We start from the raw sequence: 16388 nt of genomic DNA, 5'->3' as shown, positions 1-16388 counted from the left end.
TGCATGCCTACCAAACTACCTTTAATTTTCTCATTGAGTGGTAAATTTTGAATGCGTGCCGTATGACATGGAAGATAAAAATAGGGCGTAGAACTAACAAACGGAATCGTTTTGTAAGTTTATGGAAAGCGCGTCTCTTATAAAAGTATGGTGGTTTTGGGACGTTAAACCCCACATATCAATCAAGTTTATGGAAAGCGCAGCGACAGTACAAACTGCCTGCGCATAATCTATAAATATTCCAGACTGAGTCTTTCTGTTCAGAGGTGTGCTCTATATAGTTTGGTGATTTGACGAAGCTAGGCAAACCTACGAAAGTATTCCAACGAAATGATGAATCGAGTAGAGTAAACGATTAACAGCCATGTATCAGTGTTTGAGACGCTTTCTCCATCGCCTGAAATTCCTAAAATTGTTGCAAAAGCAGTAAAACTTCCTACACACATTCTAGAAGATACATCGAGACTAAAAAGAATGCTGCAGTTGAAGCATACGAGTTTCCTTTCACCACCTAGAGTTATTTCACTTTTAATTTCCATGGAAACCACTACGCTGGCATTCAGTAATAGGGTAACTTCCTCAAAGACTACCACGCATGATTGGTTTTGCGTTCTGTATTCATTAGAAACGGCTGACAAGCAAACCTACGATTTTGATCTTTGAAGCGGAATTTCATAGCCATAGACGCTACACCGTGGGCACAATGAGTACAATTGTCATGTGTGGTTCTTAAAGGGAAAAGAAGAGAAAAGTGAGCCCCGTAACTGTCTGCATCAGGTGTGACACCTCAACAGTAGCTCACAAGGGATGGGGGTAAGGAGGGTGTGAAAAGATAGAATTAAAAGGTATATATAGAGAGAGAGGAAGGAGAGAGCGAGGTGCAGGGACAGCGAGTGCTGGAAGTAAAGAGAAGGTAGGAAAGATGGACATGGTCGCAGGAGTCCGAGGACGGGGCACCACTCGACGAGAGCTCTTGTCGGCGTCAGGAGATGGCTTAGGGCGAGTCCAGTCGGCCAGAGCTACGCTGCCATCTCAATTGTCATCAACTCATCCACCTGTATGGCTGTCGAGGTATTAGGAAGCCATATGCAGTTTTCCGGAGGTTGCACCGCTTTATATGACACGGTTTCCGCAGTTTTACAGCGAAAGATGTCATGAGATCACAACAAGGACCGTTTTTTTTGTCACCGTAGCTGTCCGCCACCGCTACCACGCGAAAAAAACAAAACAAAAAGAAATAAATAAAAGACCTTAGATACAGTGAGATTGGAATCTTGGTCCCGGCTGCAATGCAGCGCAGTATTTTACCACACAGCCACATGTGTGCTAAAATCTTCGTTGCAAACGGGCCCTATGCAGACTTCATGTCGTGCAAAGAACCACGTTAAATTTAGAGCCTTTTAGAGGAGTGATGTAACAACAAGGCGTTACGCAGTGCGAATTGCATAACGAGCGGGTCTTTGAATGCTTCCTACTCGTCACAAAAGCCTCAGCCTGAATTCTTCATCGTCATACAGCCACAGCATGCAGAAAGTGCCCTTAACAAGTATGTAGCTGGTATCACGCTTCTCCGAAGAGTAACGAACGATGGCATAGTGGGTGCTTCCTTAAGTCACATAAATCATGATGATTTGTGGCGTAGTCGGTGGCATGCGAGTGTACTCACAGTAGTTGTCCCAAGAGATTATAAAAACTCCAGGCCTGTGCGGTAGGCCCAGCACAGTCACAGCGAAAGCTAGAAGAGCGGGCTCTCAGAGCCTTTCAAAACACTCGTCGGGTAACTACTGCAAGCACACTTGCTTGGTAGCCACTAGGGCATTAATAATAAACTTTGGGGTAGTAGGCCGGCATTCGCTATGCTATTTTTCGTCCTTCTTCTGAGAAGCATGGTATCCGCTAAACACTTGCAAGGAATTTTGTGCGAATTGTCCATGCAGCGGCTGACGACGATGAGGAATTATGGCTGAAGTGGGTATGTGCCACAGTTAATAGGGAAACAAGAACAAGATTTTGTAATAGGTTGGAGCATTGGGCGGCCCACTCGTTACGCTAATCACATTGTGCGACGACTGGTTGTTCTTTCGCTGTTGTAAAACGCTTTATATGTCGTATTAACGCGATTGATTTCCCGACATCAAGCCTGCCTAGGGCAAGTTTGACAAGTCACAAGCACTGGTGTAGGTCAGTAACCGAAATTCCCTAAGTGCTGCCAAGGGCTCTACCCTCGGCAGCACTTAGGAAATTTTAGTTTCTGAACTACGACAGTTTCTGTCGGACTGTTACTGCTTGTTTTTGTTGTGCTTGTGGTTTGATGTATGCGCCTATAAACAGGCAATAAAGCAAAAAAAAACTGGTGTAGCTCAGTGGTAGAATACTGGGCTGGCACCCAACCGACCCGGGTTAGAGCCCCACTGTGCCATTAGTGCTAGGTCATGCCTGCCTAGAGCAAGAAGGACAAGTTACAATCCCCAGCGTAACTCAGTGGTCGAATATTAGGCTTGTACCCTGCGGACCCGGGTTCAAGCCCCACTGTGTCATTAGTGCAAGGTTTTTTTTTTCTAATTTCGCGCGATGTGGTTACGGACACCGGTGGCGGCGGCGGACAACATGCAACTGCGCGTGACCCGAAAAAGTTATCTCATAGCAGCTTTCGCTGTAATATATAAAAAAAAAGCTCCAGAAAGGCCGTTCTTTCAGCTTTCGCTGTGACTGTGCTGCGCGTTCCGCGAATATCTACCGCTGTAACGGAAAATTTCAGCAATGTTGACCGTCAGGTGTTCTTTAACGTGCGCTTAAGTCTAAGCACGCGGGATTCTAGCATTTCGCCTACACCGAAGTAGCGCCGCCATGGTCGGGATTCAATCCCGCGCTCTTCGGGTTAGCTATACCGAGCACCGTCACTGCAGATCTCCGCAGCGTCCGCAGCGCTGTACGGTTTTAGATAAGCCCAGCACAAGGCAACGGTGTTTGCCTGTCTGCGAAAGTTGACGGGACGGAAAGCGAAAGCAACGCGTCACCTCCGCAACAAAAGGATCGACTTCGGGAATGTCCGCGTCGTCGACAAAGGCTCCGAAGACACTCCGAGTCTCTTTCCGGGTGACTGCAGCATTTCTCATTTTTCTTTTGTTCGCCTCATTTTCAGACTCCTCTCAGCTGATGCGTGAGAAAACGAAATAAAAACAGGCGAGAGGTTGGAAGAAGAGACAAATGTTTTTTTGTGTGTGTTTACGTCGTTCTGGAATCGCTTTGTTTTCTTACATGCCCGAGCCGAAGGACTTCTATAGTTGGAAGCCCGACGTTAGCCGAAAACAGGAATCCAGTTGACGACGCACGCTGACAGTTAAAATCCGTGCGACCGTCGCACGGATTTAAACTGCCAGCGTGCCTCTGAAAATGCATGTCAAAGGAATTCTTTGAAGTGCATTTTCAGACGTGTTTGCCTAAACTGTTTTGTTTTTCAGTTCACGAAAAACAAACCAGACGCGTCAATGATAGAACGTTTCATGAGAGATACCAAATGGCAAAAGAATAAAGCAGCCTCTTTTTTAAATGTCACCGTTACCTTAACCCTACTCATTTTCTTATTAACGTAGATTTGATTACAGAAAAAATGTTTATATACTGCCTCTTTTTTTGTGCAATGAACATTATATACATTTATGCGCTAAGCTTCTTTGTTGGAAACAGTCAGAGGACCAAATTTTGGGAGATTTCGGGGCTGTGTGGCCTGCAGAACCCCGCAGGGAAGACGCAAAGCCAGACCAGGAGCCTTGTGTATTCCTTTGAGCCTCGGCCTCAACTCCTGTTGTTGTTGTTCACCCATTGATCGTGGCGCATACCCACTATGGGGGATTGGCCAAGAATCGAGTGGTTTTAAAAATTATTCTTCAGATTTAAAATAATTGAGATCTAATAGAAAGATTACCGATAACCCAGGAAAGTGTGGTGCTTGATGTAATGCATACAATTATTTAAATAAAGAAACAAATTTATTCTTAGAATAGAGCAACAATCTGATTTTGATACGCATATAATTTTGTAGACATGTTAGGATAATGAAACAGGTTAACTAGCCAACCTATTAGTTTCATCAATATAGTCCTGGACGGCCGCACATACTGCCGCATTAGAGAATCCTGAAATGGAATCTCCAAAAGACAAAATGACAGGCACAGATAAGTCTATGCCAATACCGCGTAAAGGTATCTCTAAATGGGTGTTTCGTAATGTGTTAAACCGCCTGCAGGTCAACTGCCCACTAACAACCGCTGCCGCGTGCGACAAGCTCACCGGCCATTGTCCTTATTTTCTTCTTTCGGAGGTCAGCGCACTCATGGCCGGCACTTTCATGTACTGCCCCCTCCCCTTCGGTGAAAGAGGAGAGAGGAACGGGATGCGGTAGCAGTTAACCCTGGCCACGATGAATTGCACGTGGCGCACAAGCCCGCTTGCCGACGCAGTCCTTCCACAACTCACTGTGCGACCTCATGGTCTGCAGGACGCGGGAACTGCTGATTCGCGCAGCGAAGGCAACTCTGCCGCCGCCTGAAGACGGACGCGCACTGGACTTGCTGAACTTGACGATCGCAGTTACGTTGATAAAAGGAAGCCGACGCTTCTGGTGTAGAGCTGGTACTGGGGATCCAATGGGCCCAGAGAAATCAGAATAGACTCCCTAGCGCTGACGTTGCGATTTGACGCCATTGTCGTAGCAGACCTTTTGCTGCGTCTTGTCTTGCCAGGGTATCTACCCGGACCAGTCGCGTCAAGATGGTGGCCACTCCTCCACATGTTAGTCGTCGTACGCTGGCGAACTTGGCAGCCATTGAGGTGTGACGTCCACATAGAAGACTTGGCTGCCTATGCCTTTGGTGGTCACCCTTTGGCTTTTCCTGATACTGTATCTCGGCAGCAGCTCATATCTGGTCAAAAGGATCGTTTTCAATGAAGACGGTCTCTTGCAGAGTCCCAGCAATGGCTTTTCGGGCTCCCCCCCCCCCCCCCCCCCCTCAGGCGTTTCAGGTCTTTCGAACTACTTGGCTATGTTGTCTGAAGCTTCTGCGATGGCTTTTTTGACCACAGCATCGGCAGCACTGTTCCCGTCAACCACGACCTTTACATCGTCGGCGTTTACGCATTTCATTTCATCGTTTGATTCGGTGTCTTTCAGCGTGTCGAAGATTGCCACACAGAGCTGTGTGGCAATCTTCGCAAAACGGCCCAACGAAAAGCATAACAGCCGCGCTATAAGGTTAACAGAAACAAGCGGTGTTTCTTGGGAAAGGCAATGTACAGTAGTCCAAGACAAAATTAAATGCGAGCTGTATCGCACTGTGATTGAACTGTGTTAACTCATCACGAATGTTCCTTCAGTTCTGCCGTGGTTGCACCTACAGCAAACTCCCCAAGGAATGACGCCTCTCACGCGGCATGGTCCCGGCCTCGCATTGTTTTCGGCGAATCTCCGTATCAGCCACATGTATCTACTCTCCTTGTCTCATAGATCTGTTCCGGCATCAACGGAGGCTTGAACCACAAGTCGAACCACAAATCGAGCCCTGCGCGACCAGCGGCCATCCAAAAATATACCGGTTTCAGAACACTCCGTGGTCACCCTCGATTGCGACTTGTTTTGAATCAGAAATGCAGCCTCCATCAGAAATGCAGCCGCCGCAGCCGGGATTCGATCCCGCGACCTGCGGGTCAGCAGCCGAGTACCTTAGCCACTAGACAACGGTGGCGGGGCAACGTGAGACTATCGACAGACTGAGTTAATATAGAAACCCGCTTTCATGCAAAATGCACAGGTAGAATTTGTGGATAATATATCTGTGGCCGTCCAGCAAACAACTATATAGGTTCCAAGTTATTATGGTGTCAAAAACCGGAGACGCACGGTTGAGACGTCATTCTTGAGACGTTGTGCTGCACAAAGAAGTACTAGTCGGCCCTCATGCCACGCATCTCTGACACACGGGCACTCAAAAGTACATTACATAGGGGAAATATTTCTAAAAGTAACACATGACAAAGGAAGATCTCCTTCCCAGCAAGATTCCTTTTCGGGAAAGCATATCACGCGCTTATACTTTCCGAATGTAAATAGAGTGCTCGCACACAGCGTGCATCACTCAACAATGCCATGAAACACTCGAAGAACTTATTGTGGTGTCGTGTATCACGAGCGTATTTCTTTCCGCAAAGGATCTTTCAGAGCAACAAAAGGAGGTTTGCTGCATTGCACTTTACTTTTGCCCGTGCATCGATGACATGAGTCACCAATTTAAAAAAAAAATAAATGTGGGAAATCAAAATGAAATCTACCGCCACCCAACTTATGTCTTTCGTAGTGTTGCAGAATATAGCGAAACAAGATCTTTATCATTCTTTGGCACCGTAGACTCGTGCTTTTCAAACAACACGTGCCTGCGATTCCTTGTACCTATCCACACTTCAGTCCGAGTCCTTCTCTAGCACTTATCCGATTCCCGCGCAGCATTCCGTTGAAGATTTCGCAGAGAGGACGCGCATTGTTTGCATTTTTTAGGGGTGAAGCTCCTTAAGCCGTGCGTCTGTACATGCACTATCTCTTGGTACGTGACCACCTAGTTCTACGATTCACTCAGCAGGTGCGGATGGACGGATGGACGGGCAGACAGACACACAGACAGACGGACAGACAGGCGGATGGTCAGATGGACAGACAGGCGGACGGTCAGATGGACAGACAGACAGATAGATAGATAGATAGATAGATAGATAGATAGATAGATAGATAGATAGATAGATAGATAGATAGATAGATAGATAGATAGACAGACGCACGGATGGGCGGGCGGACGGACGGACAGACGGACAGGCAGACAGGCGGACGGACAGACGGACAAACGGATGGACAGACAGATGGAAGATTCACGGTTTACCGATAAAGCCCTCCGAAGTTTCTCCCCACTCATGATCATTGACTCCGTCGATATGCTGTATTCTTTATTATTTCCTAGTACAGACGAGTCAAATCATCTCAGCATCGAAAGGGTGTCATTGCTACGTGCCTTCGGCGGCGACACCTTCAACATCTGTTCATTTTTTCCTCCTCCAGCTATTATTATTCGGGACGATCAACAAAGAGCTACGCCGCTATTCCACAGTCCCAGAGTATATGTTTCCGAAAATATTTGACAAGAGTATTGAGTTTGGCAGAGAGCATGCCGCGCCGGCGTCACCAGTTACGCGATTCGCAACGGAATAGAAGCGGATGCCACGTGCTGTCAAAACGTCCTTGCTTCGTCCCTGTTTCATCTTTTCCCCTTTTATTTTGACTGTTATCTCTTCTAGATCAGTTTACACAACGGACAAAAAAGTCCAGTTCTGAGCACGTGCACCTGTCGACTCGCTTTCGAAACGCCGAACTGCGCTCGGCATGACACGAATTGAATCGTGCTCGTTTTTTTTTTCTGGCGAGGCTCCCCGAAAATTGAATCCCTCTGCGAAGGTCAACTTTCGTGTTTCCAATTTTATTTTCACCTTTTATTACAAGTATTCTTCTGCGGCACACCAAGCAAATGCAACGAATGGAGACGTCTCGAAGTACTGTCGCGAGTATGACTATAGTTGGTGAATGTTCATCACGAAATAACTTACGGCGCAACACAATTTGAAGACGGACGGATACCAACCTCGGTGGTCTAGCGGTTACGATGCTTCACTGCAAAACCCGAACTGCTCGGGTCAGCAGCAAAACTAGTTACGTATGTTTGTGCACGTGTTTGTATGTGAGCGCGTATACGCACAAAGGCAAAACTGAAAAATTTCGGGGCCCTTGAACACCCCCCCCCCCCCTCCTCGCTCAAGCCAATGTTGGCTACGCCGCTTTGCCAACCATACTTAAATGTTCTTACAAACTTATTTGCTAAGATACTTTAATAACGCGGCCTTACGTAATTTCAGAAAACTCGTTTTTTTTTATTTCCTGGAACCTGACTTTTCCTCTCTGTTTTGTTCGTGAACTATGCTTCTTTTTTTCCGTTTCTTATATTTTTTGAAACAAGCACGCAGTTTTCTATTCTAGCAATATCTTTTATAACAAGGCCTTGAAAGAAAACAGAAAAAAAAAGAGTAGAATTTACCCGAGCCGCACTCGTAAGGCACCAACGGTGTTCAGTAGCATTTTCACCGTCTTTGTGTTTCTTTTTCTTCTGCTGGTAAGCTTGCTCTAAAGGCCAGCAAAGTTTGATAGCAAGCTTTCTCTTTAGCCCGACTGACACGTGCTTTATGAGCGCGCGTGGACAACAAGCAAGACGCCATCACAAGACAGTCGACCTTATGTGCTGTACCAGCCCCCCCTTTTCTTTTAAATCTCTGTCTCGCTTTTTAAACACACAAAAGTTTGCGGTAACAAGGAGTTCAAAAAAGTGTGTACGTATGAAGCTCAAAGTGGTAAGGGCGTTCCACTAATTGCCTTTACGAATTTCAAAGAGCGCACGCCGAGAACAAAAGAATAGGAAACTGCGAACCTTGAATGTCCGAAACGCTCGGAAGTAAAAGATAAGAGCGGCGCGCGCTGGCATCGAGCATTGCAGTCACGTACCGCCCGCAGTCAAGATGAAGTAGTCGCCTCGGAACAAGTAGACGGTCTTCTTGAAGTTCAACTCTAGCGTCACTCGCAGGGCCTCGCCGCTGCTTTTCATCAACCTGTGAAGAACGCAACAAAAGTGGTGTCAATAATAATAAAAAAATATTAGTGATGACGTGTTAACAAAAACTTCTCCCGCTTTGTCGTTTCAGGAAAAAACTGGTGAGAAAAGACGTTTGCAGTTCTTCGATTGCAGGATGCACACTGCTGTAATAATTTTTTTTCGGACTTCCCGACTAGGGGAACGTGTGTAGTTGTCCATAAATGGAGTATCAACAGCTGCTTAAACAGTTTTTGGCACGACAGATCTTAAGGTTTAGAAATAAAATGACAGAAGAGGCAAGCAAGCACGTGCACTATATATGTTCTCGTGTTTTGTGTAGTTTATTTCGCACTCCACGTTGAATACAAAAAGTAGCAACAACTATCGGCAACACTATCTGAATGCGCCGCGACGATTTCAAATAACAATTGGACTCCGCCGAAGAGAGGCCACTCTGCTATACCGACTATGACTAACAGTGGCTTTCGCGAAGTCATTTTCGTTTCGCATAGGGATGACTTACTACGCACTATGCGACGCATGCAGTAATGAGAAGACATTGCGGCATATCATCTGCGACTGCCCTCGCTGCTCTGTGCAGAGAGAATCGCTTGCCTTGAAGAGAGAGTGATGTCGCCAGTAACTGATCTTCAATTTCGTTCCGACAAGTCTTTGAGAATTCAAGCAACCAAGGCATCGCTAAAATTCCTGCGAGCTACAATCTTTCACAAGCGGATGTAGACTCATAACTACGCCTTATATAATACGTGGCATGCCACTAGCTTCTGTGACGTCATGTGTCTGTCTGCTCTCCTTCTTTTTCTTTCATTGTTTACTCTCTCTCTCTCTCTCACACACACACACACACACATATATATATATATATATATATATATATATATATATATATATATATATATATATATATATAAGGAAAGAAGTGTATACCTAAGGGCTCGTTTTTCCGTGTTTTTACACAATAATAATGAGATCTAACAGACAGGATCCTGCCCACGGCAAGTTATCTTTTCACCCACTTTTCTTTATATTTACATTAAAATTTGGTCTAATATCTTCTCCTATACTTTCCTTGGCATTGTTGTCTGTTAGATCTCATATATATATATATATATATATATATATATATATATATATATATATATATATATATATATATATATATATATATATATATATATATATATATATATATATATATATATGTGTGTGTGTGTGTGTGTGTGTGTGTGTGTGTGTGTGTGTGTGTGTGTGTGTGTGTGAAGTGTAAGCTTAAGGCTTTTTTTTTGTTAGACAGACGCAATGTTATAGAGAACTAACAACTAACAGACAATAATGCCAGTGAAAGCATAAAGAATGTTATTAGACGTAATTGTATTGTGAATGGGAAGAAACAAAAGTGGACGTAGAGACAATTAGTCACCTGCAGGACCCAAACCTGCTATGTTCGAACTACGGGTTTGATGCTCTACCACTGACCTAACATCCCCCCGTCCACTTTACAATGTATATATGTGCATTTAAACGTGGAAGCGTCAGTCAGCACCGAATGTTGCTATTATGGCGAGTGTGGAACACTATTTCTCGCCAGTTAGAGTGTGAACACTTTTTCTGTTAGTTCTAATTATTACTGCATTGAATAACATGCCTGCCTTTTGACCCTCTCTTGTTTCTTTTTTTCATTGCGCTAAACTTCAAGACAGCTGAATAGAGCTTTGTTTTCAAGCATGTTTACCAGCGTCGATGATTTACTTTCGGCTGACTAATTGATTTGGTTTTGACTAGGTGGAGCACCTTTGAAAATACGTGTGATTATGACGCAGTAAATCAAACAAAAAAATGGAGCAGTGAAACGATATATGACAGAGAATTTTCCAAGTTTCTCAATATCAGATGTTTTATTTTGCAAGAACCGAAGTATATCAAAGTGCTAAAGATAGACACGCCTAGCGCAATAGAACAAACTTTTATAAAGTCATGCAATGCTTACTGAAACATGACATGACGTGACACTTATTATGAGGAGTTGTGACGTTCTCAAAAACGTAGTTCTAATCTCAGAATGTACGGGGTAAAAGTCTGTAAGCATGCCAAGGTTTGATACAAATTTTATGGGGGTGATGGTATGAAACGCAGAAAATACCGAGGCCTATAGTTAAGTGCTGGCCAGAGGTGTCACGAAGGGCAAACGGGAAGTAGACCAAACGAGATATCCTACCACGCGACGCAAAAACGGGAAATACTTTTTCTTCATGAATATATACCAAATCTCACCGAATTCAGCGCACTGGTTTCGGAGTGAAACAACATTTCTTCATTTTCACGCTTTATCACATAGAATCTCGTGGGATAAATTTTTATATGAAAACACAAACAGCAAACGGTTTACCGAGCAAGTTTTGGTAACCATAATGAACGCTCTCGGAGGAGAAAAACGTCAGCGCCTTTTGGCCTGGCAGTGCACATGTAAGCGCGTAGCCTACGAAATTTTCCGCAGAGACGAGACATTTCACAACTTACAACTTTGTAAAACACACGCGGATGCGCTGGGAATGATACGAACGTGGTGAGAATTGTGGACACGTGGAAGGTCAAGGTAGCTGTTGCGTAACGCTCGGAGATAAATTGCCACTGTTCTAGCTTGGTGTTGCACGTCGGCACACGTGCGATGTATTCGCTACGACGGGGGACGGGTGGTGGGCATGTATATCGTTTTGAAGTTGCGCAGTGAACAGAGCGTGCGAGTTTCTTCAATTCTCCAAGGTTTACGAGGTCTAATACTTGCACTGACGCTGACTATCGTTAAAAAAAAAGAGAAAGAGACAAACAAAGCTCACATTGGTTTGTCGAGAGATAAGAACGGTCATGAATTGTAGAAGAGGCAGGAAAGCTCGTAGTTCAGCATTCAGCTTTTCACGAGCACCTTAGGTTCTTTTTTTATTCAGAGTAAGTGAATATTTATTTTCAGCAAGTCAGAAATCAGCGCGTATTTTAAATAAGGTTGCATCTGTAGTCATTCGCTGGTGTTTAATTTGCAAAGTTAGTTGATTTTTACCACGAAGACTTTTCTTTTTGACGGAGGGTCGTTTGTAGAGGTGCCAACTATGTGCCCGAACCATTTGTGTACTGTAAAATCATGGTTAACCGGGAGCGTCAGGCGTTATAGTCAAGATGAATACTATAGGTTAAAAAATGACCTTATGCAGATGAAAATACACACACTCACACACTCGCTCGCTTGCTCTCTCTCTCTCCTGCACTCCTGCCATTTTAGTGGTGGGTTGGAAAGGGTGAACGGGCTCGACGCGTTTCAATAAATCAGTCGTATGCGCATCGCATCGCCTTCAGGGCCTGGTCGTCCGTATCATGTTGTGTTCGTTTTAATTTTACTACAGTGGCAGCACCAAGCATTGGTTAATTATATAGGTTACCTGAAACGCCAGCGATCACACTTCGATTAATGTGTTCCACTGAAAAGAAAATTTAACTGCGCTGTAACCACCGGTGAAACAGAATAATAAGAATTCAGGTCGTGTATGCCTAGGAAAAATTACCTTGTGGGACGAGGAGGGCGAGGGGTAGTGTTCATTTGGGTTCACAGGCACGTGGTTACAATTACTTTACTAACGTCAGCGTGATTACTTTTTTTGCACTAAGGTTATCAACAGTCCGACTAGCACTATGTGTACGTTATAACTTGTAACCGGCATCAATCAATCATAAAGGGTAGCGAACAAAAAAGCGAACATAGGGTCGTCAACGTAAAGGGTGTTGCGAACGACGGACCGAACCCGCCGAAGTCACCACTGTTGCGAAAGACGGCGACGCCAACACGGCCCCGGCCGGAGGCGCCACTGCTTTCAACTCCGCCGGGAAGGTCACCAGCCGTTTGGTAGCGTATGTTTATCAGCTCGCGACTGCTTCTGCGCAGAGCTGATAAGACGAGCGGACGAGACGACGGTGAGTTAAACAAGGTTTATGTACAGCATATTTACAGAGGCGTTACAATTTCGGCACTGGGGCCGACAGAGACTCGAAGAGCCGAACTCTCCTCTCTAACACATAGGTCAGCCTTTCGCCTAAGACCGCTGACTCACACACATGTCGGCACTCCGACACGGGGACGCCTCTCACATAGGACCGCCGATCGCGACACGCCGCAGGGCTTCTTTTATTTACACCGGGTCCAACCAAAATGTCCAATCAGAAGCGCCGCTGGTCGTCAGGGCAGATTCCGCCAATGGGGGCCGCCGCGCCATGCGTCAGACCACCAGACACGCGGCCGCCGGCTCGCTGTCACGTGCGCAGCTGACTCACTGCACATGGGCCAGAGAGGCGCCGCGCGTGTTCACGCCGTCGAGGTGATCGCGCCAGGCGGACTGGCCTTGACCCAGATTGCCTTTTTCAGAGGCACGGACGTTTGACGAGGACTTGCTGGCATAACAAGGGTGACTCTATTTGCTGTCGCTCTTGCTCATCAATGAAAAGTTTAGTTGAATGGGTGGATTTTTAACGTAGAGTTTTAGTGCCAGGACACCAAGGCGACTTGCGTTCGCGTGTCCTTTCGTTCTTTGTATTGTCACACGTTCTTTGGAATCCCACAATCTCTATTCTAGGCTCTGAAACCGTCCATTACAGACTTTTAGTGCTGGGGGCCCCAAGAAGCTTTTGCATTACTTTATATTCTAGTAGGGTGCGTCTTCTACAAAGGAACGGAAGAGCGTGTGTACGTTAGCGCGTGAGGTCGCCAGCACTCATTCTTAGCTGCGGTGACCGCCACCGCCACGAGAGGGGTAAAAAAAAAAAGTAAGCGAAAACTGTTTTACAACTAAAGGAAAGCACGGTGGAAGAAATAACACATGAAAGTGAGGTTCGAGGTAAAGATTCCATGCAACGTGGGAATTCGTAAGCGAGACAGTTCAAAAACGAACTTGGACGCTAGCCACAAACGAATAGTCGGTCGGTGCACCGTAGAATTTAATTATGAAGGTGCGAACCAAACACGGAAATCTATTTTAGATGTGAGCACTTTGACGATTTAAAGAAAACCAGTGCTGCTCACCTCCAATGACAGCAAAATAATAAAAAGAAGAATTATAAGAAATGCAAGCACAACTTTGTGCGTTGGCGGTATATGTTTCGTTGGGCTTACGATGACATTTACGGGAGTAAAAGCTAGAGGATTCTTTATGTGACGATTAGGCAGGTCGAAGTAACGAGCTTACCTTTCTGCAATTTGTATGCCACTCCCATATAACATGTAACACGGTGTCTCTCACTTATATTAGACGTGTTTTGCTTCAGTAAATTTTGCTAAAGTTGGAGCTCCATTGCACCTGATGGCAAATACCAAAAAGTTACAAGTTTGCTGCATACAGATGTTGAAAGTACAGTTAAAGCACGTGAACGTATATAGTTCCGGTAATATTTGCAACTCTAAGAGCTACGTACTTATGAAATTAACGAGTTTAGAGCGTAAATTCAGGTAGCGCTGTTTTAAACGAAGAGGGGATGCTAAAGTATGGAGGTAAGTGGAATGCAATGAAGGGGACAACAACCTTTGCTTCGGCAGCCGAAGCACCACTGCAGGAATGCGTAGCACCACCTCGACTGCAAGCAGCTGGCCGGAGAGACCCTAATTCACCAAGCAATTTAGGGTGCTATATATTATGCGGGCTGTTCTTATTTGGCCTGTCGCGAGGCCAAGGCTCCTTCTCAAATAAAACTTAGCAAACTGGCCTCACAAACGTGCACCCCAGCCTAAGAAAGAACAGTGCGGCGAGAAGATACTTGTGATTCCGACGCCTCGTAAAGAATGATAAGTTTCAATTGAGCTCGAAAATTGTGTGAACTTTGCTACAAAAAAAAAAAACGCAAGCTATAGCGCGCATGTGTTTGTGTGTTTGTGTGTGTGTGTGTGTGTGCGCGTGTGTGTGTGTGTTTTGTGAGCGCACGCGTGTGCAGTGTGTGTGTGCAGTGTGTTTATATGTGTGTGCATGTGTTCCGCTTCTTGACACTATTCTTACTATGAAGCGCGGCACGTTTCAGCAGCAAATATTTGAGTGTCCGCTGCATTTAAACGGCTCTTGGGCAAGCTCCTAAAGCACACACAAATAAAGAGCGTTATTCTTTCCCGGAGTTTCCCGTCTTTCTTGGCAGTGTTGATAACGCCAGTAGTCTGGTCACGTGACGTCATGTAGAGCTAGTGGCACCCCTTAGGCGTTCCGAGACACTATCACACGCAGACTGGATTCGTGCATGTTTAATTTGGAGACACAAGAAAGGACAAAAAAGACAGGGTAAGCAGGCCAGAAACAGGCTGGCAACTTTCACCTAAAAGGGTACAATGGCTGCTGGCTTCATTGGAAAGTGGCAGAGGAAAGAAGATAAGAGAAAATAAAAATGAAATAAATTATGAAATAAAACAAATAACACAGACGGAAATACTAATAAGTAGTCACATGGGAAAATGTCTATGAATGTGAGGCCAAATCCGTTTTGTTAAAAGTTAGCAGGGCTCGATGGACCTGATGACACCTATAGCATCGCGTCCTCCCGGGAACATGGCAATCATCAAGGGTCATGTAGCCGATTCCAATAAGTTTATATTCCTAATGAGCAGTGCCAGATGAGTAAAGAACGCAGGGACTTGAAAATAGTGCGATCAAATGTCTCGCAGGTGCCGCAAGACGGTCATAACGCATTGCCTTATACCTTCGGCTTGCAGTCTTCACGACTAATATCTCACAGCTTCGTTGCGACATTCAAAGGTGTCATCCCCAAGAGGTCGTCGCCTGGCGGATCGGCCACGTGTTAGTTTTAATCTGTGTTAGCTTTTTCAATCTGTGCCTTTTTCCATTGACAATGGTGGCGTAGTCGCTGTGGGATGCACCGCAAAGTGGTCTCACGAGTGCAGGAAACCATCAGTCATTGTCAATAACGTAGTACCAACGACTGGGAGAAGACGCTTTCTCGTGAGACAACGCCCGCGCGGAGGAGACGATTCCGCGTCACGCCTTCGACCCCGTTCATTTAGACGTCAGCCTCGGCGAGTACAGTGCACGCCGGCAACAACGGCGAGTGACCGAGGTCGCGCCGCTGCGGGACACGTCGTTGGGGAAGCGACGCGCCTCGTGCCGCGGCGTGGCTAAATATACGTGTCAGCGACGGTGTTGCGCGCGCGAAAAGTGGCCTTCACCCGAGGCTGGCCCCGTTGTGGGCGGGCCTCGATATTGCGGCGCTTCATTCTCGTCTCCTCCGTGCATGGCAGCTGAAGCGTATACAGGGGAGAAGACGAAATCGAAAGAATCATCGGAGTGTGTTAGCTACGCATGTGTTGAATTCACATAGTTTAATAATTTTATAGAGAGCTTCAGTTAATGCCAACGAGGGACGCGTGGCGAAAGGTAGCGCCTCGTTAAAAGACTTGAGTGAACGCAAAGATAGATTTGGGTTTGTTTTTATTGCCCGTCTGGGGTACTGCACAGAAGGCAATCAGTAAGCTTGCAGATTGATGTCTAATGCACCGCCTTTTATACTGCACGCGCTGAGCCTAAACTGACTTCTACAACCATGTATATACACGTAACTTTCGTGCTTGGAGAGAGAGTGAGTAAAGGCAAGGAGGTTTACAAGACGAGCATATATACGCTTTGCCAACCTGCACTAGCGTTTGCGGAATGGGTAATAGAAAGA

At 45.7% G+C, this 16388-nt stretch overlaps 1 protein-coding gene across 1 annotated transcript in view; it reads right to left on the bottom strand.

The window, feature by feature from the left end:
• Positions 1-16388, bottom strand: part of LOC142777067 (fatty acid hydroxylase domain-containing protein 2-like) — a 59436-nt gene that overhangs the window by 17284 nt on the left and 25764 nt on the right. The window contains exon 3 of the mRNA XM_075881364.1: positions 8588-8691. Coding sequence (XP_075737479.1) covers positions 8588-8691 — 104 coding nt within the window. The remainder of the gene's footprint in view (positions 1-8587; positions 8692-16388) is intronic.

This window comes from Rhipicephalus microplus, chromosome 2, assembly GCF_043290135.1.
Source record: "Rhipicephalus microplus isolate Deutch F79 chromosome 2, USDA_Rmic, whole genome shotgun sequence".
NCBI classification, from domain to species: Eukaryota; Metazoa; Arthropoda; class Arachnida; order Ixodida; family Ixodidae; genus Rhipicephalus; species Rhipicephalus microplus.
Note: the sequence above shows the minus strand (reverse complement) of the source record. Positions and strands in the feature narration are given on the sequence as shown.